We start from the raw sequence: 27,592 nt of genomic DNA, 5'->3' as shown, positions 1-27,592 counted from the left end.
ACCCATAGAACCTGACTCGTAAAACCTGAACCCTCAGGACCTGACCCACAGAATCTCACCCTACAGGATATGACCCATAGCACCACACCCACAGGATCTGAACCACAGCACCTGACCCATAGAACCTGACCCCAGTGTCTGACCCATTGAACCTCACTCCACGGCACTGGACCCATGGAACCTGACCCTCGGAATGTGTGTGGGGCTGAGCTCCCCATGGGGTTCTGTCAGCCCCATGACACTGTGTGGGGACACGTTGGGTCCACGGCTGCCTCTGAAGCAGCAGCCTCCCAAATTGTGTTTCTTATTTTAACAGAAATACTGCTTTTTTGGACTTACTTTGAGGCCTCTCTTGAAGGCTAGGCCGTCTCAGGTATTTTGGGGCCACCACCCCTCCAACGCCGTCGCCATGGCCGAGGGCTGCCACGTGGTGGCAAACGTCCCCTTCGGCTGCGATGGATTTCAGTCCTTCGCCCCTCCCATAATTATGTCCCTCTCCTCTCCCCGTAGCGCAGTCAGCCCGCACCGTCACGTGACGCGCGCTGGGGGGCGCCGCGATGCACTCTGGGAGTTGTAGTCCGAAGAGCGGGGGGCGCTGCGGCCGCGCTGCGGTTTGGGACTCTCTTTCCCATCGAACCCCGCGGCGCCGCGGAGGGAGCGGGGGAGCGGCGCTGAGCGGAGCGGCGGTGCGTGCGGGGCTCCGGTGATCCGTTCGGGGCCGTGGGACCCTGAGAGAACAGCGGGGTGCTGGGGGGGGGGAGGGTCCTTGCAGGTCAATGCTGAAGTGTTTGGGGTGGGAGGGTCCTTAGAGGCCAACTGTGGAAAGGTTGGGGTGGGAGGATCCTTACAGATCGATGGTGGAGAGGTTGGGTGGGAGGGTCCTTGCAGGTCAATGCTGAAGTGCTTGGGGGGGGGAGGGTCCTTAGAGGTCAGCTATGGAGTGGTTGGGTGAGGGGATCCTCGCAAGTCATTCTCAGAGCCATCAGACCTCTGGAGCGGCTGGGGTTGATCCTGTCCCTGTTCACTGACAGCAGTGCAAGGATTCCCCATCGGTGTGCAGGAGGAGCACGCTGTGCTGCCGTGCCCTCCCAGGGCTCACCTGGGTTCACCCAGTCCATAGGAAATGCATTGCAGCCGTAGTTGCAATGTATATGTATATGCAACGTACCCCGACCCACCCACAAACACACACAAACACACACAAACACACACAAACACACACACACACCTTTGGAGCAGTGCTTTGCTCTGCAATTAACTCTGCCTGCTCTGTCCCAGCAGCTGGGAATCCTCTGCAGGGAGCCAGGTACCATCCCAGCCCCAATGAGGCACTGAGACGGTGAGTGGGTGCTTTGCTGGGGGGGGAGGGGATGCTGTAGGGGGCACTGGGGGCGCTCCTGCAGGTTGCAGCACTCTGGGCTGTGCTGGCAGCGTGCTGCTGCCCACATGTGCTGCCTCAACCCTTCTTTGCTTCTGCTTCTCAGTAGATCTGCTGCTGTCTGGCTGCTGTGGCCCAGCAACGCCCTGAACCACCATGGCAGGTAAGGAGCCCTCGATGCACAGCAGAACGCTTCCAGATCCCATTTCTCAGCACTCTGCTGTAGCTGGAACCCGTCGCTGCAATACTTCATAGTGACCCCCAAAGCTCTGCAGCTCCTTCCTCTCCTTTCCCCCACTGCTGTGTTCCCCATGCAGCGTCCTGAGGTCGCAGCTGTGGTGATAAAGGCTTTGATTCCCCTCACAGCATCCTGCCTGCGCTCTCCCTCTTAATGCAGCTTAATTGCAGCGAGGTGACTCACGCCAGCTTTAAAAGCTCACAGATGCAGTGCAGCTCTGGGCACTCCCCATACAGTTACACACGGCTCCTGCAGCGTCTGCTCACACAGACAGCAGCTGGGGAAGGGAGCTCTCGCACTGACAGCCCCTGCTCAGACATTTCCTCTTCTGTGCCATTTGGAGCTTTTCCCAGCACATTCCTCATCTCTCCCCCTGCTTGGCTCTAATGCTGTTTACTGGGGCGGAAGGAGATGAGATGCAATTAGTCGCCCTGGCCTGCAATCAAACTTTAATCAGCAGTGCTCCCCAAGGTGCAGGGGCTGCATGCAGGCACACACCGGCAGCCCTGCCTGCAAGCTGACAGCAGCTTTCATACAGGGCTTGGGGTGTTTAATTAGTTGATATTGAAATGTAATTTGTCCCCAAGATGAGTTTTTCTGTGTCGCTTCCCGTCAGCGTGTGCTGATTTGTGGTGTCTGAGTGCAAAGCTTTTGCTTTCTGTTCGCTGGCGGGGCTTTGTGTTGCCTAAAGACCCATTTTGGAAAGAAAAGGGGTACGTCCCTGAATGCCTTAACAACAGAATCCTCCCCCACACCACGCCTGCACTGAGCTGGTGCCATCTGAGTACCAAATCCCTGTGAGAGAGATGCCTTCCAAGGGCAAACTCCTTTGGGGCTCCCTTCTTTCATTGGGAACCCCTCCTTTGGGGCTCCCTTCTTTGGGGTTCCCTCTTTGAGATTCCCTCTTTGGGACCCCCCTCTTTCAGACCCCCTCCTTTGGGACTCCCTTTTTGGGACCTCCTCCTTTGGGATCTTTGGGGTTCCTCCTTTGGGACACTCATTTTGAGGAGTTGTTTTGTTGGGTTTTTTTTAATTATCCTTGTCCAGAGAGTGGGATGCACGCTGGGAAGGTGCAGAGGATGCCCCACTTACAAGAACATCTCAGCATTCAGCTCATCTGCTGTGTTCTGTGTTGTAGAAAAGGTGAATAACTTCCCACCGCTCCCCAAATTCATCCCCCTGAAGCCCTGCTTCTACCAGAACTTTGGGGATGAGATACCCATCGATTACCAGTCCCTGGTGAAGAGGATCTACCACGTCTGGATCTGTACGTTGGATAAGGAAGCTGCCCAGGTTGTGGGTGTGTGGTTGAGTTGGAAGGGGCCCTGAATACCATCCAGTCCCACTCCTGCGCCGAGCAGTGACAAAGTCCCTTCAACCCCAACCATTTCTGTGGTCTCATGGCTCTAAGGATGACCTGTAAGGACTCTTCCACCCCCATCGTTCCATGGTTGGCCTCTAAGGACCCTTGGAACCCAGCAACTCCACTTTTGACCTCTATGGACCCTCCCACCTCAACCTTTCCACAGTTGACCTGTAGGACCCCCTCATTCCAACCACTCCATGGTTGACCTGTCAGGACCCTTCGCATCCCAACCACTCAGTGGTTCAATGGACGATCATTGAGGTCACCGAATCTCAGGATGGGCTGAGTTGGAATGGAGCTCTAAGGGTTGTCTGGTTGTCCTCCTGCTCTGAGCAGCGACCCCCACAGCTCCACTGGATGCTCAGAGCCCCATCCCCTGACCTCAGGTGTCTCCAGGAATGGAGACTCATATTAACTGACATTTTTCCTGTAACCCTTGCACATGAATCCCTAATGAGGGCTCATTTAAAGGAAATCTTTCTTGCTGGAGAAATTACTGACACCTCCCATGTGTGCATGAGCAGAGTAGTAATGGAAATTAAAAATAGTAGCTGTGAGGAAGACATTCTGGGGTGCTGAGTGCAGAATGGACATGCTCAGCTATGGAGCACAGCACTGGTGCCCTCTGGGGTCTGCTGGCAGCTGTTTCTCTATCTGAGGGGCAGAACAGGGGGTGTGAAAGGGCCTGGATGTCTCTGTGTTTTCAGCCTGGTTGCAGTCTGCTGTTCCCTCACTCAAGGCAGCACTTAGGAGCCCTGGAACCACTCCCAGGCTTCCTCAGAGGCTGCAGGAAGCAGAGGGAGAGCCTGCAAGGTACTGTGCTGGTGTCTGACAGCTCCTGGGCAGCCCCAGAGAGCACAGGGCCCACAGCTCTCCTCTTTCATAAAGGCGTTTTGCTACCAACAGGGGTAGCACTGGGCTGAGCCTTGTGCTGTTCTCCATCCCTTGGCAGTCCCACAAGGGATCCTCAGCCCCCTGTTCAGTGCATCCCCTGCAGGTGGCTGTCCCCGTGCTGCTGCCCCACAGCTCACAGCAGAAAGCCGTTTCCCTTTGGGGTGGGTGCAAATTTCCCACTCAGCACAGACCATCCCTGCTTTATCCCAGGTGTCTGACTGTTCTGTGATGTGAAATGGCACCAGTTCATGCTCTTTCCTGTGCTCTCTTTGCAGTTTACTGCATCACGCTGGTCGTGAACATCATTGCTTGCCTGGCATGGTGGATTGGAGGTGGCTACGGAGTCAATTTTGGCTTGGCCATCCTCTGGCTGATCCTCTTCAGCCCCTGCAGCTACGTCTGCTGGTTCCGACCAGTGTACAAAGCCTTTCGGTACGTGGGAACCCAGGAAGGTTCACTTTCTTCTTCCTTTGGGAGAGAGATTAATCACAGGATGGCTCAGGTTGGAGGGGAACTTGGAGATCATCCCGTGACAGGACAAGGGGAGATGAGTTCAGGCTGAGAGAGGGGAAATTTAGGCTGGATAGAAGGAAGTTCTGTACAACAGGGGCAATGAGGCACAGTCTGCTCACAGGGGTGGATGCATATGAAAAATAAATATGAATGCAGAGGAGAGGCTCAGAGTGGAGGAGACACAGCTGGTGGCACCCTTTGGTCACCAGAAGACCTCACTCCAGCTCAGGTGTTTGAGCTCTGAGCCCTAACCTGAACCTAAACCCAAACCCTAAGCCACTCCAGCTTGAGGTTTGAGCTCTGAGCCGTCACCTGAACCTAAACATGAACCCTCATCCACTCCAGCTCTGGGGTTTGATCTCTGAGTCCTGACCCCTACCTGAACCCACTCCAGCTCAAGGTTTGAGCTCTGAGTCTGAACTCCATGTGCCCCTCACACCTCTCTTCCCTCGCAGGTCAGACAGCTCCTTTAATTTCATGACCTTCTTCTTCGTCTTCGGCATGCAGTTCATCCTCACCGTCCTGCAGGCAGTGGGTTTCTCCGGATGGGGAGCATGGTAAGGACAGCCTCCTCCCAGGGACCACTGCACAACCTGCAGGGGGACAGAAGGAGTGCTGGCAAGCCAGCTCCAGGGCCATGGGGAGATACAGAGCAGCACTGAGCTCTGCACTGCCCTCCTTGCTCTCTCAGCATCCAGGAGCTGTGAAGCTGCTCTAATGGCGTTCTCCTTTCCCTTCCCCGCAGCGGCTGGTTGGCAGCCATCACGTTCTTCAGCACCAACGTGGCAGCTGCTGTGTTCATGCTGTTCCCTGCCATCATGTTCACGACGTCGGCGGTGGCGATGCTGGTCTGCATTTTGAGGGTGAGAGCTTCAGTTTTGCCGTGCCGTGCGATGTCTGTGGGTGTGTGGCACGGCCAGTGCTCAGCGCAGCGTTCATGGATGTTCACTGGGGCCTTTTGCCCATCCTTTAGGTGCACAAAATCTACCGAGGGGCCGGCGGGAGCTTCCAGAAGGCTCAGGATGAGTGGCACAGCGGTGCGTGGAGGAACCCCCCCAGCAGAGAGGCCCAATACAACAACTTTGCAGGGAACAGCCTGCCCGAATACCCCACGGTGCCCAACTACCCCTCGGGAAACCAATGGCCTTAGGCAGCCCCCGGGCTGCGCGCTGCCTGGATTCTCTCCTTTGTTATTTTTCGCTCCTTTTATCGTTATCTGAAAAGATCATTTGCATTCCCCTCCATACGCTCCGCTCTTGGCGGGGTTTTGTTGTTGGGTTGTTGGTTTTTTTTTTGTCTCCTCGTTGCTGCAGAAGACGTGTGCTGCCTGCTATGGAACACCAGATCAGAACAGCAGAAGGTTTTTGCCCTGTGCTGCTCCAGCATTTGCCTCGTTGCAGACTGAGGAACCCACTGCTCACTGCTCTTTGCTCGAGGGCTCCTCGTGATCGTGGCTGAGCTCCCTGCAATGTGAGCGCTGCCAGCGTTGCTCTCCTGCTTCCCCACACACCTCCAAGCTGTCTGTCCTCGGAACCACAATCTGAGCAAGAGCACCAACCGGTGTTGGCTTTCCTGGATGAGTAATCTGGAATTTTTCCTTCCACGGGAAATGTAACACCTGATTTCTTCAGTACTGCTGATCTGAAGGTGTCTGTGCAATCTGCAGCTCTCTGGTGAAGATTCCTTCATAAGGCAGTGCTCACTGTGGGTGAGTGTTGCTCAGAAATGAAGAAGAGTCCCCATTTCCGTGGCTAGAACTGCTCTTAGGATAGAAGTCCTGCTTTCGCCATTTCCAAAAGCTTTAGCTGGATCTGTGTGCTGCAGAGGTGCAGATTCATCTCATTTTGTGTCATTTCAGTGCCATTTCATCTGGCACTGGGCTTTGAGCCTGGGGATGCTCGCCCTCTTACAGGCAGGCAGTGTGAGATCTCTGTGCCATCCCAGTCCCACACCAGAATTTCATGCTGACCCTACACGTGCCTGACTGACTGCCTTGTCCTGTGCTCTGGGCTCCAGCTGTGTTATCTCAGCACCGGGTCCCAGGGTGGTTTGGGAGCAGTTCCCAAAATGGATAGATTTAATTCTGCCTTCTGCCAATGTTAGTTAAAATCCAACACCATCGTGCAGTCAGCTGTCTGACTGACCAAGGGAAGCTCAGTAGCTGATGTCAGCAGTGCAGAGCTGGTTCCTCTGTATCCAGCAGCACTTCCAGGTACGAGCAGAGCTTCTTGCCTTTCCCCAGTGATCAGCAAAGAGGAGAAAGCTGTCGGGAGGGTTTGTACCCCTGAAAGCTAGCACTGATGTATCTCATTGCCCACCTTCATCTCATGCACGTCCAGCAGGACGGCCGGAGCCTGAGCCATCCCATTCCCTGTGTCCTACAGCGACCCGAGCAGCAAAGGCTCTGCTTTCCCCCTTCCCCCAGCACCCTGCTGGGAACTCTCTCTGTCTGGGAGGTCAGTTCCCAATGTTTCTGAAGGCAGTGAGCGTTAAGCATCTTCAGCTCTGTGAGGGCTGGTCCTGTGCAGGGCCGCATGAGCCAGGTCTGCAGGTTTGGCTCGGCCCCATGGCCTGCCCAGCTCCAGGGGATGCCATAGGTGCTGCAGCAGGAGTCACTCCACACTCACACGAAGTAACTGGAAAGCAATCCTGGCTCCTGGACAGGGAGGCTGCCCCGGCTAGGAGGAACTGATTTGCAAGTGATCTTTTGAAAACCGTTTCTACATGTGCCTTAACTAACAATGTTAGTTCATGAAGGAGAAATATCTGTTCCCCATCCCCCTCTGCAAAACTTCCCTTCGCTCCATTCACTTTTCCCATGTCATTCCATAAACACTCAGCAAAGTACAGCTTGGAGTCTGCACAACACCTTTGTTGTTAGGGCCAAAGCAACAGCAAACATCAGTGGGAGAGCAGAGCCTCCTCTGACCTTGGCTTACGAGCAGCACTGACCCCTGCTGCAGCACCAGCCCTCGGGGATGTTTCATGTGCTGAACACAAGGGTGTTTTCTTCTTGCAAGCGTGCAATGTGTTTGTAATTACAAATGCTTGAAGCCTTCATAATAGAATACGACGTTGCCAAGCTTTCAGGTGCCTTTGTCATGTGTCAAGTGTGATTTTAAGCATTCTATGTCGCTTGCCATCAGAGAGTGATAAAAGAACCGTGAGGAGAAGCATTGCCAAGAGACTCTACTTCTCTTTTCTCCTTTGGGGAATCTGGGGGTCTTTTGAAGCGCCCATCCCTGCATTTCCAACCTGCTCGATGCAGAGAAGGGGATACTTCAGAGCTTCAAACCAAACTGGTTGGAGGCAGACGCTAAGATCACAGCCGTCGTTACCAAAATGATTGCAAAGTCATGAGCAAACACTGCCTGAGATTTCTAAAGAGTTCAGCTAAGCTCCATGGATGGGAGCTGCCATCTCAAAACACGTTTTCCCCCCTTCCATCCTTTTCAATGCCAGAAACCCGAATTCCAGCAAGTCGACTCAGTGCTGCCTGAACTGCCATGGCTGAATTCTTCGGGCTCCTCTATGGTTTTTAATGTTTACATTCGGTCTCTTCACACCATTAACCCGGACCCGGCTCCTGGTTTTGCTCATGTCTGTGTGTGATGTTTTGTGTCACTTGCAGGGCTCTGCTTTCTGTTTGTGTTTTGATCACAAGACAATAAAAGCTCATCCTGTGCTCTTCTCGAACTGGCTGTGTCAGAGCTCTGTCTGTTCCCACGGAACCTCAGCTGTGGCAGAGGGAAATGGCAAAATGGAGATTTTCTTTCCAAAGTCTCCCACCAATTTTATTTTTTCTTCTCCTTAAAAGAGCCACATGTTTATGGACAAAGCTCATCCCCTTGCTGGGGACCAGTGGGGCAGTTGGCTGGCAAGTATTCTATAACAACGTTACCACTGTCCTCATTATCCAGCTTAGGAGAGGTGCAGGTGATAAATGGGGTCAAGCCTTCCTTCCTAGCCCTTCCTGAGCAGCACAGTCCATTGTGAGGCTCCTGCCTTGTCTGCTTTGCTGCCTGAAAGGATATTGCCATCTCTGGGGCAAACTGACATGAAGGTGAGTTGCATCCCTTTCCTTAAGCATGCAACTGGATCTGTTGCCCCAAATTGCTTTGTGTTCCAGCTCTGCTCACAGGAGCTGAAAGAGCTGTTTTCATTGCAGCCACTCAATCCAACATCTGCTGCTCTCAATCACTTCCTCCTCTCAAAGCCCTCTATCCTACCTGTAGCCATTAGCATCTTGTCTCTATGCACAGGATGTTGCATCGTCCTCACATCTGCAAAAATCTCATGGCAGCATTTCTTCCAGAGTGGGTCAAGCAAGCAGATGGACTGACTCCAAGCATTGTCCCCTTTCTCCCTCAGGTCAATGGGAACACAATGTTCCCTATAGGGAGCTGCAAGCAGCATGGAGCCTATCCCCTATAGCACAGCTCTTGTCCTACAGCAGGGCCCGCCCCTACAGCACAGCTCTCGCCCCATAGCAGGGCCTATTCCCTATACCACAGCTCTAGTCCTATGGCAGGGCCTGCCCCTATAGCACAGCTCTTGCCCTACAGCAGGGCCTGTCCCGCACTGGGGCTATATGCAGCACAAGGCCCGTCCCCCAGCAGAAGCTGCAGGAAGTGCGGTCCCACCCCCCGCAGCACGGGCTGTCCCCTGTCCTTTATAAAGGGCCGCAGGCAGCACACAGCCCGTGCCAGATAGCGGAGCCGCGCACCGCACCGAGCGCCCCGGTAAACAAGGAGTTAAGTCCCGCCCATAGCCGCCGAGCGCGGCGATGCCGTAAAGCGCGCCTCGTTGTCGTAAAGCCTCCCGCCCGCCGTTCGCCTCCAGCCTCCTATTCTCGACCGCGCTTTACGCCAACGCCGTTGCGCCACCATCCTTCCATCGGCTGCGCTTGCGCCGCGCACCGCTCCGGAGTTGGTATTCAGGAAGGGCTCTTGCGCCAGCGGCGTGGTGGGGGGCGCATGGGCGAGCGCAGAGCTTACGCCGGCGGCGTAACGGTGTCGTTGGCTGGAGTGGTGAGGGGAGGCGAGAGGCGGCGTGAGGAGAGCCGGGCCGGGGGCGCCGCCATGGGCAGGCCGCGGGGCAGCGGCTGCGGGGCCCGGCGCTGAGGGACCGCCGAGGTAACGGCTACCGGGACCGCCCTGCCGCCGCGCTTCGCCCCGACCGGGACCGGGCAGCGTTGGGGCGGGGGAGGCCGGGCCGGGCGGTGCCGGCGGCAGGGAGCGGGAGCGGGGCGGTGCGGGGGCCGGTGGGGGTGATGGGGCTGCGGGGCCTTCGTGGGGCCTGGGAGCCCGAGCCGAGGCGCCGAGCGGGGCTCTGAGGGCCGGGCTGCGCTCCCCCCGCCCGCTGTGGCGAGGCCTGTAGGACGTGGGCCCTTTGTATGGGGCTTCGCTTTCCCCTCAGGGCTCTGGAAGCGTTGGTTTGGGGCTGGGAGGCTGTGCTGGGCACGGTGTTTTAAAAAAAAAAAAAAAAAAAAAGCTTTTTTTTTTTTTTCTTCAGCCGAGCTGCTGAGGATGGATGTGACGAACGGGGGGTGGGGGGAAAAATAAAGCGGCCTCCCCTTCCTCCTGCCCCGCCAGCACGGGGAGAACTGCCTTCCTATGGGGAGAGCTCTGCGGATGGGGAGAGCTCTGCGGGCAGCAGCCCCCCCCACCTCAACAACCACCCCGTGCTGCTGTCTGCGGGTGCAGAGAGAGCAGCAGAGCTCTCAGCCCGAGGGGGGAACGCTGGGCTTCTGTGGGGGAGCTGGGCGTGGAGGAACGGCGTGTGGTCCGGGCAGCCACCAGCCATATTGTGTGTGTGTGTGTGTGGCTCTGAAGTGAAACGGTGAAGTTGGTGAAACCAACCTGAGCTGGAGGTCAGCCATTGCCCGGTCCTGTCCTGTGTGAAACGGCTGCTGGTGTGGGAACGAGGCACGCCGCTGCGTTGGGAAGTTGCCTCGTTAAACTGCTTTACCTTCTGCACAACAAGTGGTTGGATATCCGGAAATAAATCCCGAGGAGTGAGTGAGTTCACGGGGCAGCAGGGCTGTCCTGTGGGTGTGCAGCCCTCTGCCCCCACCCCGAGCTGCCACGGCCGAGCTCGGAGCGCTGGCCCTTATGTAACAGATGGGAGCGAGCGTTTGGTGTTTGCCAGTGAAAGAGAATCGCTGTGAATTAGGGCAGGAGGCCTCCGTGGGGATGGCGGGGAGAGGCCTTCGCTGTGTTGGGGTGGGTTTGGCAGCTGGGGCTTGCCAGAGATTTGTTGGGTTTTGCTGTAATTTGGTGGGCTGTGGGTAGGAGCGTTGGTCAGGGCTGGTTTTAGTGCTGCTGTGGAGCCTCTGGGAGGGTTGGAGGGTCACAGTGACGATTGAACCCAACCGTGCTGCTGGGTTGGTGGCAGCTTCTTGCTGGTGTGCACCTGGGGGAGCCCCGAGTTCCCCAGGGGTTGTTGGGATCATCCTGCTGTTGCAGGGTGCTGCCCTGCCACAGCCTTGGGATTGCAGCTCCTGGTCGCCAGCCTTCAAACCTGTAAGGCCTTATAAGCGGGTACAAATGGGTTCTGTAGTCCTCTGCAAATACAGCTGCTGCTCTGCTCTATGCCTGCACCAAACCAAACGGGGTGCAGTTGGCGTTGGTTTGCAGGGGAGGATGTTTGTGTGTCCGGCAGCATCTCAGGAAGCACTGAATGGAGCTCTGTGTGGCTGCAGCGTGGCTCGTGTTTGGTTTTCTTGTTGCTGCACTCTTCAGATGAGTGAGTGGAGAGGAGGAAGTTGGCAGTCGCAGTTCAGCAGGTTTCCGAATTGTGCTCTGAGTGCTTCCCTGCGCCGGTGCAGCGCCAGGCTTTGCGTCTCCTCTTGCTTTGTATTCTGCTTCTGAGCTCCTGTGCAGCCCGAGTGTTGTCAAAACTGCTAATCTGAGAGTGACTCAGCGGATCAATGGGAACTGCACGAGGCTGGTGCTGGTGGACAATCAGTATTTCCCCCCACCCCCTCTGGGCTGGAGGAGATGATGTCTGAGAGCAGCATGCCAGTAAACACGTTTCCTGGGCTCGGGCTGTCTGTACCCTCCCCTTCCCCTGGTGCTTTCCTGAGCTGCTGTGGTGAGGAGAAGTGCTGTGCTGGGAGCAGCAGTGCTGTTCTGTGGCTGCTCCATCCCGTGTGTGTGTGTGTGTGTGTGTGTGTGTGTGCAGCCTGTGCTCTGGCAGCAGCAGAGCTGCTGACAGCCCCAGCCTTTGTGTGGCCAGGAGGCTGAGTACCTGCATGGCTGGGTTTTGGAGACCAAAGCCTCAGGATGATGGCACTTTGTGCTGCCAAACCCTCAGCCCATTGCCCTGCTGGTGGAGGGGGGAAGGGGGGGAAGGGGGAGGGAGACTGAGCTTGCTACAGGCATCCCTTGTGTGCGTGGAGCAGCACCTTGTGCGCTTATAAATTGTGGGATTTCTAATTTATCTGTTTTTTTTTTTTTAATTAGAATGGATCCTTCCTGCTGGCAGTCAGTGCCTCCTGGAGGGCTGTGGCAGTGCAGCAGGCAGAGGGCTAAGCGGTGAGGGAGGCAGAGAGGTGACTTCTGGAGCAGCTGCACGCTGAGCATTGGGGCTTTTGTGGGCTCCCATCGCCATGCTGGCTGCCCTCCATCTCCTAGGGATCCCCTGAAATCCTGCTCCAGCTTTGGTGCTTCCTGCTGCACAAAACTGGGTTAAAACAAAGTATCACAGCACGCACCTCTGGCAGAGGCACTCAGGATCCCTTTGCCGTGCTGCTGGGTGCCCCTTTGGGGTACAAACCTGGCTCAGCCCTCCCATGCCTTATGGTTGGCCCAATGTGTTCAGAACCATCAGTTTTCTCCCCAAACCTCTCACGGGTTCTGACAGCACCGTCCTGCTGTGGGGCAAAGGGGCGAAGCAGTGAATGGGAAACCACAGGGCTGGCTGCTTCCTGCGCTGCGGTGCTGCAGCCGCTCAGGGAGCTCAGTGAGGGTCAGTGCTCTCATGCTCTGTGATTTAAGGAATGCTGCTCCGTCCAGGTAAGCATCAGCCTGCAGGCAGAGCTTCACGTGGGTGGGTCGAGAGGTGCGTGACCCACAGCCGTAAGGGTTTGTTCCCAGGGTGAGCACTGAGCAGAGAGTGTCCTGTGGCCCTTGGTTGTTTAATGTGATGTAATATTTTTTAATGAAGGAGGCCTGGCTTTTGCTTTCCAAATGGCAGACGAGATGCTTGGCAGGTGATGCGCAGGCTTTGCCTTCCTGGGAGGGTTGTTCTTAAGTTAATTAACAGGGGCTAACGTTGGTCTTGAATTCTGTGAAGCTTTCCTTGGCAGGAGCGTGGCTCTGTGCTGCTCTGTTCTTGCAGACCTCATCAGTGCCTGATGTCCTCTGCTAGGAAGTAACTGCTTTTTGCTGTTGGGTCTGTGCTGATTGACAACATGAGACCCTTTTTCTTCTCCATTTTTGACACAAGCTGTTGGTGGTGATGAAGTTGGGTTCTCTCCCTGCCTGAATTCCCAGCTCCAAGTGGGGAAGGAGTGGGGCTTTCCAGCCCGTTCTGTGCTCTCCTGGATTACCCCACCCCCAGCTGTGTTGGTTCCCCTTATCCCAATGGTTTTGCTCACAGCCTCCATCTGTGCTCCCCAGCACAGACACCACAAAGGATGCTGCTTGGAGCAGTGCTGAAGGCTGAGCTGCAGCCTGGGGGGGCACCTGCTGTTCCCCTCAAGTCTGCTCTGACATCTCTGAGTATCCAAGTGCAGGTCTTGAAATAACCAGAGGATGCAGTGCAGCGGGGTGACAGCAGACACCTGGAGCAGGGGACAGATCCCAGATGCTGGCAGCTCCTGGGACAGGAGTGCAGCTCCGAGTGCTTTGCTCCTATTTCTGCTCAGAGCCAGAAATCAAAGTCCAGAGCAATGTTTCTCCAGCCTGAAATCGTTCAAAGGCACTTGCTGGTGTTTTAGGGCCAATATTTAACTTGTTCCTTCAATGAGGAATGCCTGCTGGACTCCAAATATTTGCCTTAAGGAAGAAGTTTGAGAGAAGAACATCCACGAAGGGGGGAGGGAGCAGAGGGATTGCAGGAAACGCTTTGGTCTCTGTGCATACAGGTCTACAAGGGCCCCATGTTGCCCCGTGGGCCCGAGCAGCAGCGCAGGGAGGAAACGTCTGTGCAGCTGGGTGTGTGTCTGTCTGTCCCACTGCCAGGGCTGAAGGCTCAGGTTTGGAGCCGGGCTGGAGCGTGCGTCGACTTCCTGGTGAAAAAATCCCATCGGAAAAGAAACGCTGGGCTGCTTTTGCTTTTGCTTCGGCCTTTGGTGGCTGTGAAATGAGCCGCAGCAGCCCTGCAAACAGCAGTTTTCCCGTGCCCTGGACCTGCTCATGGCTTCTCCTCGCTCGCCTCGCTGCGATCCTTCTCGATTTGTGCCATTGCCTGGCCCACGGGGAGCCCCGCCAGAGGTGGGTTGGTGAGGACGTGCTGCCAGGGGGAACCCGCTGCACTTTGCCCAGCTCCGATTGTGCAGCCAGGCTGAGTTCCCAGTCCCAGCTCTGGCGCTGAAATCTGCTCTGCCTCAGTTGCACACCGAGGCTCTGCTGTGTGCGCTCTGCGCTCTCGTTGGGTTCTTGACTATTTAACTGAGTTGTGCTTAGGTAAAAAATAGCCTGGATGCTCCTCAGCCTGGCTGGGGTGGCTGTGAGTGCGATGGGGAAGTGAAGGCTTCTGTCAGAGCCCCGTCCAGCACAGGGGAGCCGGGCGCAGGGGGCTGTTAAGGAAGATGGACGTTGGCTCATTCCCTTTTGCAGACGCCTGGCACTGACTGTGGAGGTACCTGAGCTGAGTCTGTGCAGTCTGAGCACAGCCTGCAGCCCGTCCATAGCCGTGAAGGGCTCTGGGAGGGGGTTCATGCCACCTCTGAGGCTGCAGTGGGCACCCAGCAGCACTGTAACAAAGGCAGCGATGGGGTTAGGCCCATGGATGGGCTGTGCGATGAGTGAGGAAGCCAGTGGTGTGCTGCTGCAGGGCTAGGAGAAGTGGCAGGAACTAGAAGCAAAAGGTTTGGGTTTCACATAGAAGTGTGTGCTAAGGAAGGGTGAGCGTGTGTTGGCTGGGCTTTCTGGGACAGCTCACAGAAGTGAGAGCCCAGAAATGAGGGAGAAGGGACAGTTTGTACATGCAAGTAATGTTCCAGATATTAATAGCAGCAGCATGGAGCGGGTCCTCACAGGGGTGTCTCCTGCACGTTCCTCTGACACTACAGATCATCCCTTTGTGTGGAGCCCTGAAAAGCAGGTCTTGAGCAGGTAAGGAAAGGGGAGAAAGCAGCAAGGTTGCACCACAGCTCCCTGCCTGAGAGGTGGCTGGCTGTAGGATGAACTCCTTGAGAGGTTTCCATGTGTACGCATCCCTCTCCTGACCTGCAGCAGCTCTGGGGCTGCCTCTCCATCTGCAGCCCTCGCGGTGCTCCTGCTTTGGTGCCGTCCTGATCTCATGGGGAGATCTGAGGTGTGTCTGTTTTGTATTGCTTTGCTTCCCCGCCTATGAAAACAGCAGGTTCACTTGTGCACCTCCGAGAGAGGATGCAAGGAAGGGCTGAGCTGCTCGGCCTTGTAATAGAGGGGGTGGGGGGTGAATGCCTCACGGGTCTCTCGTTGCTTCTCCGAAGGCGCTGCTGACGCTGGTGTGTAAGCAGATGGATGTTGCCGTGCCACAGCACGTCCCTCTGCCCCACTTACTCTGCAGGGAGGATTAATTGCATGGTGCCTCCTTCCACCCGTGGGGGGGCCCTGGGTCCTGCTGGTGGCCCTGGAAGCTGTCCTCATGTGGGGCAGGGCGGCGGTGAGCCCCTGCAGCTTGCTTCTAAAAGGGAAACAGCGCTGGCATCCCACTATGGGGAGTCTGATGGCTCAGGGGAGAGATTTCCCTGTGAACCCCTCTGGAAGCTTGCCCTTCCACCCTTCTCCTTCCCCTCCCAATTCTTAAGATTTGGCAGCAATTTGGGAAATGCGTGAGGCTTTGGGCAGCCTGAGGGAGAGAGCAGGGGGAGAAGCAGTGCTTGTTGGAATGTGGGACAGCTTGGCTTGGCAGTGCTGCAGCTCCACAGCCCAGAAATGGAAGCAGCCTCATCACCGGTGGGAGCAGCACCCCCTGATCCCCCGCCTCCAGGACTCTGCTGGGACACAGCAGAGCTGCTTCAGTCACTGGTAGTGCCCCCTGCTTTTGTGTAACCATAGAGGAGTTGAAATGAGCTGTATTTTGGTGATGGAAATGATTGCTTGTTCCCTTTCTCCCCACCTCACATCACAGAAGGCCACCCCAGATCTGCCGGTGCAGCTGCTTCCTAACCTGGTTCTGTCAGAAGGATATGGGTTAAGGGAAAAAAAAAAAGAAAAAGCTCCTACTATTAAAAGTGTTTATGCCAGCCCAGATCCTGCTGACAGCAGAGGGTTTGGTGGTGATACGCATGACGTGAGGCCAGGCAGAGCTGTGTGCAGTGACAGCCCCAGATGGGAAGCCTGCTGCCATGCATCTCGCAGTGCACGAACCAGCAGGCGTTGCACAGAGCCTTGGGCCTGTGGGGCTGCAGCACTCTGGGTGCGCTTCCTTGGGGTAAAATACGAACTCCTGGCTTCCCCTCCCTGCTGCAGGGCTGAGTGCCCCACTCCTCATGCATGAGTGAGCAGTTCCCTGGGGATCTGCTCCCTGCCTGCTGCCCTCTGGTGCAGAGCCCTTCCCCAGCCTCAGCTCCGCGCTGTTCCCAGAGCGATCAGTGCCTTCGGCCGCGGTGCTGAGCCCCCCTGTGCTCTGAGCTGTTTGTAGGATGGGGAGCACGGCCTGCCCTCCTCCTCCACCTCCCAGGGCTCTTCTCCCACTTGCGAAGCGGCGTTCTGTGTGATGGTGGGCAGTTGTGCCTCAGTTTCCCCTTCTCAGTTCCCCCTACTTCGCTTCCTCAGTGAAGTACCTCGAGCTGCAGAGAGCGTAAGAACCAAAGGGCATTTAACCTTTGCATCAGCCGTCTGAAAAACCCCTGGAGCTTGCAATTGGGAGCAGCAGGAAGACACACCAATGAATGCTGCTGCTTGGGTCGTGCCCAGGGTGCTGGGAGGTGTCCTGGCTGTTGGGAGGGAGGAAATCTCCTCCAGGTGGACAGGAGGTTCTGAGCCTGTCCCTAGCTTGGGCCTGGGGGAGGGAAGGAAGGGAAGGAGCCGCATGCATCCAGGAGTTCCCTTTGTTACAGGATAAGAGTTGGGAAACGTTTCTGTCCCTTTGCAGACCAGATGTGGAGCCCCTTGTCCTCACTGCAGCCGATCCCTCTGTGCTGGAAGGAAGCACGTGTGGCTGCGGGGTCTCTGAGGTGTGTGGGGTTGGGGTTGTTGCTGTCACATCCTTGTTTGTTTTCCATCTTCAGCCTCCAGAGGTTGCATAAATGGGAGCAAATTGAAGGGTTACATCAGTGCTGTTGCAGCAGTGTGGGGAGAAGTGATGGTATGAAGTTAGGAGAGCCAGCCTTGCAGAGCAGCAGCATGTGCTCCCATCTCCCTGCTTTGCTGTTCTTACTGCACAGGTTGGGGCTCGGAGGTTCTTCAGGAGCCTCATCCATCTGAATGAAATCCTCACACTAACTTTGAACTACATTTAGTGCATTTAGAACTGCGTGTTTGGAGGAGGAAGGGGAAAAACCCCACATTTCTGAACGGCAAGCCATGCAAAGCAGCCCCACTGCCAGGCTGGGAAGCAAGGCCACAGCTGGGGGGTGGGAAACGGGCGCTCACTTGCCAAAACATCTGCTCTGCTGCTCCAGTGAGGTGCACTGATGGCACCGACAGCAGAGCAGAGTCCTCAGGTGCCCCAAAGCCTGTTGCTGGGCAGGTCTGCAACCTCTGCTGTGCGTCAGTCTGGGCTGCTGCTGCTGTGGAGCAGAAGTGTAGCACTTCTGTGGTTGTGGAGGAGGAGGGGAGAAAGCCTTCCTCTCTTCTGGCTGCCTGGGAAACCGATGGCAGCTCTTGGTTTGCATCCATTGCTGTGCTAAGATCCTCGTGGAGAGAACGGCGAGCAAGTGCTTGGTGCTGCTTTTAGAAGTGTTGGCTTTTGAGGATGTGGGAGTATTCAGGGACGGGGCTGGGGAGGCAGCGTGCTGCTGGAGATGGTCTTAACCTTACTGCAGGCTGCAGTGACACAGGGGAGGCGTTCCGGCCTCAGAAGCGAGCTGTGAAATGGAAGTGGCTGTTCCACTCTGCTGCTGAGGATCATCACTGGTGTGGAAACCTCCGTGTCGGTGCTGCGGGCTGTGAGCCCAGGGCTGGGCAGGAAGGTGCAGTGGGAGGAGCTGGCCTGGCTCAGAAGCCTGGCGTAAGGCTGGAATGCTTTGCTGCCCCGCTCCCAGAGCACAGCACGGATGCTGGCGCTGACAGCGTGATGGTTGGTCGTGGTGGTGGAGAATCGTGAGCCCAGGCAGCGGGAAGTGTGGCTGAGCTCTTGCTGCAGCTTCTGCCCGCAGCTGAAGCAGAAATGGCAATAAAAGATCTGCGTCTGGCAGCAGAGGTTGAAATACAGAACAGGGCCGTCCTGTCTGAGGTGCTGTGCGTGGCAGCCACTGAGGCAGCAGCTCCTCGTGCTTCTCCGCTGCCCAAAGTGCCAATGGAACTTGGTGATTTGATCGCAGGCAGTCTCAGGAGCTTGTTCAGCACAGAGTTACCGGGCTTGAAAGCAAATCTTGGGCATCACAGGGGGTGAACTGCAGCACTGGGAGAGCTCAGATCGGATCTGGCTGGGATGTGTGCTCTGGATCTCGCTGGACTTGGCCTTGCAGCTCAGGGTGCTCTCACAGGACTGCATGCAGGTTTGTGCTGGCCAGCTGCTGTGTGTTCCTGGAAGGCAGCTGGTTCCTTTACAGCTCTGCCTCCCAGCAGCAGTGTGGACTTAATTAGGATCTGGTGTCCAGGCAGAGCTCCTTGTGCTGTGGACGCTTTGTTGGGTTTCAATAGAAAACCTGCTGGCAGAGCTGCAGAAGGCGGTGTGTGCGGGGGGCTGGAGGCTGAGACCACTTGTTCAAGTCGCTGCTGGGGCTACGAAGGGCCCCACTGAATGCTGCTCTTGTGCAGAGCAGGAGCCCAAAGGGCCTCATCAGCACGATGCCTGGGCTGCACACAGCATCTAGGGAAGAGCAGAGGTGCTGGGAGCCAGGCTGTGGCTGCTGCTGTTCTTCTCCGGTCTCCCACTTTGAGGCTCTGCTTTCATAGAATCACAAGATTGGAAACGACCTATAAGATCATCCAGTCCAACCGTCTCCTCCTCACCATTGCCACCACCAGCACTAAAGCACATCACGCAGCTCCTCATCCAGGCACCTCTTGAGCACTGCCAGGAACGGCGCCTCCACCACCTCCCTGGGCAGCCATTGCAGTCCTGACCACTCTCTAAGAGAAAAAGTTCTTCCTTATGTCCAACCTAAACCTCCCCTGATACAACTTGCGGCCATTGCCCCGTGTGCTGCTCGTTGCCTGGGAGAAGAGGCCAAATCCCTCTTCACCACAGCCTCCCTTCAGGAAGTTGTACAGTGCAGTGAGGTCTCCCCTGAGCTCCTCTTCTCCACACTGAACAATCCCAGCTCCCTCAGCCGCTCCTCATAAGCCTTGTGCTCCAGACCCCTCACCAGTTTCATTGCTCTTCTCTGGACGCAACTCCAGGACCTCAACATCTTTCCTGTAGTGAGGAGCCCAAAACTGAACACAGCACTCGAGCTTTGTGTGTCAGGAACTTCCTTTCCCCTACTACTGCTGCGTCTGCACGCGTGAAACCGAAACCACTTCAGCGTCCTGATTGGCCTCTTTGTGTTGAACTGCTGAGATGTGATGGATTCTGCAGTTATGGCCCCGTGTTACTTCATGCAGGGGCAAAGCCTGCATCTTTCCCATTGCTCACAAGGATCGCTGCTCCTGTTACCTCCAGCATCCTGCTTACATGGCAGCAAGGAGACTGCCTGCCCTGTGCACAGGAGCACCAGGTGCAAGCAGCAGGGCATCAGGCTGGAGCTGGAGCTGGGTCTTCTGTTCATCATTCAGTTTCCCAGCCTGGAGCAGAGCCTCTGCCGGCCCAGCAGCTGCTGATGGTCTCGGAGAGCAGCAGTGAGCAGGTGGGGGGTGCTGGTGCTCAGCTCCTCCCTGCCCCGCAGCCTGCTGCATCCAACCCCATGCCAGTTTGGTGCCCAGCTCCTTCCTGCCCCAGGATCTGCTGCTCCTGACCCCACGTTGGTTTGGGGTTGCTGCTGTTGCCATGCACTGTGGATCCAGCCCAGTGGCTGTGCTGCAGAAGGCCTCGAGGCTCAGGAGCCAGAGCTGCTGGGTCTGAGTTGGGCACAATCTCTTCTCACCCCGGGCTGAACGCAGGCACAGAGTCCTTCTTAGAGCAGCACGCAGCCGACCACAGGACTGTTTCCATTCGGGGCTCTCTGATAGAGCATCAGTGTTTTCTTTCTGGTGGGCTTAATGGGAGTTTGAGCTTGTGGCTGCTGAGCCCAAGCCCTCAGCGCTCTCTGGGGCACTCAGTTCTCAGATGTGCTGTGTTTGATCCTTTTCAGCCTCGTTTTTAGACCTGGTCTTATTTTAGCGTCTGTATATTTACTGTTATTACTGTATTTCCTAGGGCTGTATTTTTAGCCTTTTCCTTGGTTCCCGTGCTGCTGCTGAAATCCCAGCCGTGGCATTTCCTGCTCTGTGGTAAAATCCTGCTAATATTTTCCATCCAGGTGCGATGGCATTGGATGGGGATGCAAGGAAAAGCAGAGCTCTGCCTTTGGCTGTGGGTGCGTTGCTCAGCAGAGATGCTCATCCCTCCCCACCATCCCTGGGATCTCAGGAGCAGCTGAGATTGTGCTTTTCCAGCAGCCTGATGGTTTTGAATGTGTCAGCTTGTAACCTCTAAAGATCTGAATGAAATCATGCGTGACTCATTATTGGTTTTGCGTGGTGAGAGCTCAGTGGAGCCGAGCATTTGTCAGGCCACCGAGCTGTGAAGCAGAGCTGTGTCAATAGCAAATGTTCTCCGTTGGGTGATGTATGGTGATCCATGAAAGGGCTGCGGGAATGGTTGGGAGCTGGGAGAAAATGGCCTGGAGAGGTGGGAGGTTGGAGGTGAGGAGAGCCTGCAGCGTGTGATGTGTGCTGGGGAGGGAGCTCTCCTGGCGTGGGGAACAGCTGATGGGTGGCAGAGCTGGAAGGGGAAGGCGGGCGCTGCAGGGCAGGAAGGAAAACCCATCATTTTCAGGAAGAAAAACCCATCATTTTCACAGCACCCTTCAGACTGGGGGGAGGGATGGGGAGGGAGGACAACAAATGCTTTCTTCGTTTGTGGAATCGTGGCGTGGTTTGGGTTGGAGGGGACCCTAAAGATCACCCAGCGCCCCCCGAGGGCTGGCTGCCCCTCCTCCATGGGGCTCCTATGGGACGGCGCCCTGCCACCCTCTGGGAGAGGCCTTCACCCGCTCATCTAATCCAAATCTCCCTTTCTTTAGTTCAAAACCGTTCCTCCTTTTTATTTATTTCCTTTCCTAATCCCAGCGTTTTTCATTTTCGTGGCTCAGAGCCTCAAAGGGACGCTGGGCAGCACGGAGCAGGGAGCCAGGAAAAGGGAGGGGAGGTTTGGAACAAGGATGCTCAGATCATGTTGGATTAAAAGCTTTGCTTTCCCAGTTTAGGGTTTCGTTGGGGGTTTTTGTTGTGTTTTTTCCCCAGATCAGGCAGATGCAAGGCGGGCTGTCAGCCCTGTGGGATGGGAGCTGCGGAGCTGAGCTGCGTGCTGCCCTAAGCAGCCCCACATTGCAGTGAGGTGTTTAATGGGAGCTTCCTGTTGTGCCGACACCAACGTGCGAAGGAGGAAGCAGTGAGCAGAGCTGGGAGAGCTCAGCTGTGGTGAGGAGGGCTGGGTACCATCTCTGCTTCACTGCAGGGCTGGGAGAAGATGTTCTGCGGCAGCAGGAACCCCGGGGTGCTGCTGGGAAGGCAGCTGCTGCCAGGACTTCCTTTTCTGATGGGATTCACCCCAAAAGCCCGCAGCTCTGCTGCTCCCAGCCCTCTGCAGAGACGTCAGCACGGAGCCGTTGGGCCTTCATTGAGCTGTGGTGGCACAGCTCTCACCCAGAGCTGCCTTCTCCACTGGATGGCCGCGCTTCTTACCCTTCTCACCACTGCTCTGCTCTTACCCTGAGGGCCCGGGAGGAAGCTGGGCTGGAAGGAGCTGCTGCCTGTTGTTGGGCTGGGACGTCTGCTGGTGCTGCAGCATCCCCATGCACAGAGGGAGGCAGAGCCAGGACGTGTTTGCTCCATGCTGTGAGCTTTCCCCTCCTTGCAGCAGGAGCAGTGGGTGCAGCAGATGGCAGCCCACGCTGATCTGCGCCTTGCGCTCAGGTGCTGCTCCTGCTGTCCTGCAGGAGGTGCTGCCTTTGGGCTCAGACAAACTGGGCTGGGATGTTCAGTTCCCAGAAGATGAGGAACAGTTGGATTTTGTGTACATCTCGATTTCCCTCCTATGGTGACAGGGCTTTTCTCAGAGCTCTCAGCTGCTGAGGAGCTCCAACCCTGATCCATGCCCGAAGGGCACTGCAGGCAGCGGCTGGGCAGGATCAGTGCAGTGCTGAGGGCTTTTCTTCCTTGTGCTCTCAGAAGCTTCTCATTCTTTCATCTGCATGCAGCTGCATTTCCTTTCTGCAGCGTTGGGATCCATCCTGCGTGCAGGTGGGGAGCAACGCTGTGTGCCAGGAGCAGCAGTAGCAGGGTGCAGCCTGTCCCAGACAGCTCCTTCCTCTCCGTTCCCCTCTTTTGTTCTTCTCTTGTGACCTCTTTGGGCTGGGAATGGCATCTGTGCCTGCAGGGCCCAGAACAGTGTTGCCCCAGCTGGCACTGCCAGGTTTCACTGCATGGGAAAGAACTTTTAGAAGCACCTTGCCAGCCTTTCAGGCCTGCAGCTGTGCTCAGGAGCCTCTGAGCGTGGATATTTCAGCTCAGGCTGCAAACTGCAGGGCAGATGAGGAAACCCAGAGCAGCAGCTCTGCGTGGCCCCGTTGGGGCTCTCATTGTTTCTGGAGTTCCGTTCCATCGGGCCGCTGCTCGCTCGCGTTTTGCTCTGCAGCGCGTTTTGGTTTTGCTTCCTGGACCCAGAGCTCTTCACGTTGCTACAGGGGAGCTCTGCTTTGCTTTAAGACCACATCAAGGAGCGAAGAGCAGGGTGTGACGTGCTGGCTGTGTGCTGGGGGGAGCAAAGCACGGGGAGGCGCCGCTCTGAGCATCACCGCAGCCCTTCCTGCCCCACAGCCAGGGCAGCTCGGTGTCCCCGGCGCCTCGCTGTGCGGAGCTTCAGCCCTTAGGTTTGATGCCATGGCAGCGTGGCACAGTGAGGAGGGTGGGAGCAGCTGAAGCGTTGGGGTGCAGAGCAGGATGCTCCAGAGATGGCAGCTCAGAGCCTGCAGGAACGGAGCCCGTAACCCTCACTGCTCAGCCGCACTGCAGGCGCTGTGCTCCAAAGCGAGGTGTGCTGCTGGGGGGGAGCAGGGCAGCCCTGCAGCTCCTGGGCTGCCTGAAAGTGCTCTCAGACCCTCCCTCGTCCCCCCTCCCCCCGTGCATCCTTTAGCACAAGAAGCCTTTTTTATTATTATTAATAGCTATTGCAAGCCAGTAAAAAGTTTTATGGGCTTTGGCTGAGCGTCAGGGCTTGCAGTGCGCTCATTTCCTGCAGTCTGAGTGCTGGAGGGGGCTGGGTTTGCTTGGTTAACCCACGGTAGCAGAGCTGAAGACTGACAGTAGTGCAGCAGGAGCTGGAGGGGAGCAGAGGGGACTGCAGCCACTGCTCCGGGGGCAAAAACCCTTCTGTGATGGCTGTGTGAGCCTGGCTGTCTGTCCATCCCTCTCCTCTGCCCCAGTACTGATGTTTGTGTCAGCTCACAGTGAGCAGAGGGGCTTTTTGTGCCTTGGGCTGCTGTCCTTTCCACCCAGACCTCTCTCCCAGGTGCCGGCATCTGTGCCACAGCACGATGGGGCCTCGCATCCCCTTGCATGGCACGGAGCAAAAGTGTGCAGCCATCAGCTGCTCTGCACCGGGACCTGCCCCATAGCTGCCCCATGCTGGGTGCTCTCCTCTGTGGAGCTCAGCTCTGTGCCCCATAGCTGCCCCATGCTGGGTGCTCTGCTCCATGGGGCTCAGCTCTGTGCCCCATAGCTGCCCCATGCTGGGTGCTCTGCTCCATGGGGCTCAGCTCTGTGCCCCATAGCTGCCCCATGCTGGGAGCTCTGCTCCGTGGGGCTCAGCTCTGTGCCCCACAGCTGCCCCATGCTGGGAGCTCTGCTCCGTGGGGCTCAGCTCTGTGCCCCATAGCTGCTCCATGCGGGATGCTCTGCTCTGTGGGGCTTAGCTCTGTGCCCCATAGCTGCCCCATGCTGGGTGCTCTGCTCTGTGGAGCTCAGCTCTGTGCCCCATAGCTGCCCCATGCTGGATGCTCTGCTCCGTGGAGCTCAGCTCTGTGCCCCATAGCTGCCCCATGCTGGGTGCTCTGCTCCATGGAGCTCAGCCCCCTTCTGCCACCCCCCCTCTCTGGGTGCCCTGTCCTCCCCACGGCCTTCTGCCTCACACGGCACAACTTCCCTCCCACTTAGGACGTAGGGCAGCAGTTCCAGCTCTGCTCTCCCCACGGCAGCCCCCCTTTACCCCTTTCCCACCCCGTGGGGCAGGGTGCTGGGCACGCAGCTCCGTCTTTCACCGACTCTCCTTTCTCCCCCCCTCCGCAGCTCGCCGGGCGCTGGGAGGACCCCGTCTGCAGGATGTTCTCTCCACCAAAGATCTCCTCGTGACCGCTGACCATGACCATCCCGGCGGCACCTCGGGAGGCACCAACGTTGCAGTAGCCCGGCTCGTCCCCCCGCCGCACACCGGGATGCTGCACTGACCGAGGGCAGCCCCGCTTCTTTTCTCCTCTCCCCCTCAACTTTCAGCAGCTCTGGGATTTGTATGGCAGCAGCGTAACCGTGGAGAGGCCGGGGTATCACAAACTTATGGATTTTGATAAGAGAGGAGGGAAAGGGGAGCTGGAGGAAGGTAAAAGGATGTCCAAGACGGGTGGAGGAAGGAGCAGCCATGGAAGTCGGAGCGCCGGAACCAACTCGGGAGTCTTAATGGTGGGTCCCAACTTCCGCGTCGGAAAGAAGATCGGATGCGGCAATTTCGGGGAGCTCCGCCTAGGTGAGAAGGGCCTTCTGCTCCTCTGTCCTCGCCGTGCCTCGTGCTGCCGTGCCCTCCTGCAGCCCAGCACTGCGTGGGCAGCCCTGACCCCGCCGGGTTCTGTTGCTCAGCGCTTCCTTTCCCACATGCTGTGGGGTGAAGGTTGCGCTGCGGCGCCTCGTCCGTCTCTCCCCTTTCCCCTCCCTTTGGGTTCACTGTGGGAAGCAGCGCTGTCTCCCGAGGATCCTAGGCTCCATCAGAAGAGGGGTGGGCAGCAGGGATTGTCCCTCTTTACTCTGCCCTCATGAGGCCCCATCTGCAGTGCTGCGTTCAGGTCTGGGGCCTCCAGCACAAGAAAGACGTGGAGCTGTTGCAGAGGGGCCAGAGGAGCCACAAAGATGAGCTGAGGGCTGGAGCAGCTCCCTACAAAGACAGGCTGAGGGAGCTGGGCTTGTTCAGCATGGAGAAAAGAAGCTGCAGGGTGACCTCAGTGCAGCCTGCAGTGCCTAAAGGGAGCCTACAAACAGGAGGGGAGTCAACACTGTGCAAGGGGAGATAACAGCAGGACAGGGGGGAATGGTTTGAAGTTGAGGGAGGGGAGATTGAGGTTGGATGTCAGGGGGAAGTTCTTCGCTATGAGAGTGGTGAGGTGCTGGAACAGCTGCCCAGAGAGGCTGTGATGCCCCGTCCATCCCTGGAGGTGTTCAAGGCCAGGTTGGATGGGGCCCTGGGCAGCCTGGGCTGCTGTGAAATGGGGAGGTTGGCGGCCCTGCATGTGATGGGGGGGTTGGAGCTTTGTGATCCTTGAGGTCCCTTCCAACTTGGGCCATGCTGTGGTTCTGTGACCCCACGTGCCCTGGGAGGTTCTCAGTGGGATTTCACCTCCCCAATGGACATGGGGGGCAGGGGAGGCCTGCAATCCCAGCAGGGCTGTGCCGGCACACAGCTGATGCCTGCAGGAGTTCAGTCTGTGCCAGGTGAAGCAGGCTGTGAGCTGTGGGGCAGGGCTGGTGCTGCAGGAGGGAAGGAGAGAGGCCGGGTCGTGGTGTGGGGGCAGAACGGGCTGCCAGGCGTCCTCAGGTGGGTACAAAGCAAGCAGCCCTCAGGGCACATCTCGTCCCCACTGCTGCTTCCTGCCTGCACCCCCTGCCAGCCAGGCTGCCCCAAAGCTGCACCTCAGAGGCAGCAAACGTGTGCAGATTTGTCTCTCCTTGTGACCTTTTGGTGACTGCTTACCTTTCCCCACCCCAGTGCTTCTGCTTCCAGCAGCAGAACGGAAGCGCGGTGACTTTCTTTCCAAGTTAAACTTCCATCTGTCACCTCTTCTTTCTAAAGTTAAAAGCAGCTCTTTGGAGGGGGCAGGAAGACAGGAGTGGGTCCTCAGCCCACGGCTGCGGTGTCACAAACCCCGAGCTCGTGCTGTTTTATTTTTCTCTCGGATGGTATTAAAAGCAATGGCTGCTCTGAGGGAGCAGCACAGCCATGGTCAGCACTCAGAGCCTGAGCTGCCCTCGCTGTGCAGCTGTGACGTGTGGGAGCAGCTGCCCCATCGCACGGCTTGGTTTGGAGGCAGCGCCGTGCTGATGGGGCAAAGGGCCCCTTTGCAAAGGCAAATATTTGCTCTCTGCCACCCGTTTTGCTGCTTGGATTTCAGTTTTCTGCTTCGCAACCACCTCCGCTTCCATGCAGCCCCGCAGCAGTGAGGTGCCACCTGGGGGCGATGCCTTTTAGGTGTCAACACGGCCATAGTTTGGACAAATTCAGGGCTGTGCAGGGACAGGCCTGGCTGAGCAGCCCCTGCCCTCCTTCCGTTCTCCTTCCCTTTTCCCCTCCTGGAGCTTTCTGTTCGCTCCCTCTACCTTTGCACCCCCTGTTTAGCAGGCTGGGGCCCAGCAGCTCGCAGTGATGCTGATGGTCTCCCTGTCCCCACATCACAGGAGGGGCTGCTGCTCACATTCATGATGTCCATCCAGCCAGGCTGCGGCCCCCCCTGCATTTCTTCTCCCCTTCTCATCCCCCATCCTCCAGCACTGTGGTGAATAACCAGCAGCCCCGGCTGGAACCGAACCACGGCAGGCTCTGACTTTCCCTTGCTGTCCCCACAGAGGCACTGTGTGCTGGGGAGCTCCCTGCACGGATGGGGCAGCAGCTCCTGCCTTCTCCGCTCCCTTCCTGTCCCCCATTCATCCCTTCCCCGTAACCCTGCTCGGCAGCTGGCTCTGCTGTCACCCGGTGAGGATTTATTGCTGCTTCAGGTGGCTTCAGATGAAACCTCGTGGCAGGAGGAGCAGATTGCTGGGAGGAAACCCCGAGCAGATGCAGCTCCGTTGGGCTGCAGGAGGGGTCCTTTGCGTGGGGGCAGCGGGGGGGGTCCTGGGGGGCTGCCGCAGGGCCGTGCTGAGCTGTGTGGGCACTGCAGCTCGGCCTTTAGGAGCTGTGGGTGGGAAGGTCCTCCTGTGGGTGTGGGGACGGGGAGCCCCGCTCAGTGGCGATGCCTTCTGTTGGTGTTTCCCTGCAGGAAAGAACCTCTACACCAACGAATACGTAGCGATCAAATTGGTGAGTCCTCCTGCAGTGCAGGGCGGGGGGGGGGCGACCTCAGGGCCTCCCCCCAGCAGCACTGAGCACCTCTTCCCTCCTCGCAGGAGCCCATCAAGTCCCGGGCCCCACAGCTGCACCTGGAATATCGCTTCTACAAGCAGCTCGGCAATGCAGGTACGGCCCAGGGCCCCCAGCCGCGGGAGGCAGCGCCGCCAGGCGCCATGGGGCTGCGCCCCCCACTGCTGCACGCATTGACCCCCCTCCCCACCGCCCCCCTTTTTCCTCTCTCTCGCAGAAGGAATTCCTCAGGTTTACTACTTCGGCCCCTGCGGGAAATACAACGCCATGGTGCTGGAGCTGCTGGGCCCCAGCCTGGAGGATCTCTTTGATCTGTGCGACCGCACCTTCACCCTCAAAACCGTCCTGATGATCGCCATCCAGCTGGTGAGGGGAGGGGGGGCCGTAGGGGGGAGGGGGGGGG

At 57.3% G+C, this 27,592-nt stretch overlaps 2 protein-coding genes across 5 annotated transcripts; both read left to right on the top strand.

The window, feature by feature from the left end:
• The first annotated feature begins 631 nt into the window (after window positions 1-631).
• Window positions 632-8,085, top strand: SCAMP4 (secretory carrier membrane protein 4). Of its 4 annotated transcripts, none has more exons than XM_042891473.1 (8): window positions 632-686; window positions 1,282-1,339; window positions 1,488-1,541; window positions 2,755-2,916; window positions 4,152-4,308; window positions 4,845-4,946; window positions 5,135-5,252; window positions 5,363-8,085. In XM_042891473.1, the coding sequence occupies exons 3-8, from the start codon at window positions 1,535-1,537 to the stop codon at window positions 5,537-5,539; spliced, it is 723 nt and encodes a 240-aa protein (XP_042747407.1). In that variant the 5' UTR covers window positions 632-686; window positions 1,282-1,339; window positions 1,488-1,534; the 3' UTR covers window positions 5,540-8,085. The 4 variants fall into 4 exon arrangements, with proteins under 4 accessions (XP_042747407.1, XP_042747405.1, XP_042747408.1 ...); XM_042891471.1 differs by having other exon boundaries at window positions 1,485-1,541; XM_042891474.1 differs by having other exon boundaries at window positions 636-686; window positions 1,485-1,541; window positions 2,755-2,883.
• A 1,395-nt stretch (window positions 8,086-9,480) lies between these two features.
• LOC122191241 (casein kinase I) lies at window positions 9,481-27,555 on the top strand (the record flags this gene model as incomplete). Its single annotated transcript, XM_042891475.1, has 5 exons — window positions 9,481-9,524; window positions 24,141-24,591; window positions 27,089-27,129; window positions 27,216-27,285; window positions 27,407-27,555. Coding segments are annotated over exons 2-5 (447 nt in total), but the record flags the coding sequence as incomplete, so codon positions are not given.
• Window positions 27,556-27,592: the final 37 nt, after the last annotated feature.

Source organism: Lagopus leucura, unplaced genomic scaffold (assembly GCF_019238085.1).
Source record: "Lagopus leucura isolate 7727_CA_CO unplaced genomic scaffold, USGS_WTPT01 145-9_obj-0_obj, whole genome shotgun sequence".
Taxonomy (NCBI): Eukaryota; Metazoa; Chordata; class Aves; order Galliformes; family Phasianidae; genus Lagopus; species Lagopus leucura.
The sequence above is the reverse complement of the archived record's forward strand: the minus strand, read 5'-3'. Positions and strand labels throughout refer to the sequence as shown.

Coding starts and splice junctions, on each gene's coding strand:
- SCAMP4 (XM_042891473.1), top strand. Junction 4,309..4,844: donor CCAGTGTACAAAGCCTTTCG/GTACGTGGGAAC, acceptor CTTCCCTCGCAG/GTCAGACAGCTCCTTTAATT. Junction 4,947..5,134: donor TTCTCCGGATGGGGAGCATG/GTAAGGACAGCC, acceptor CCTTCCCCGCAG/CGGCTGGTTGGCAGCCATCA.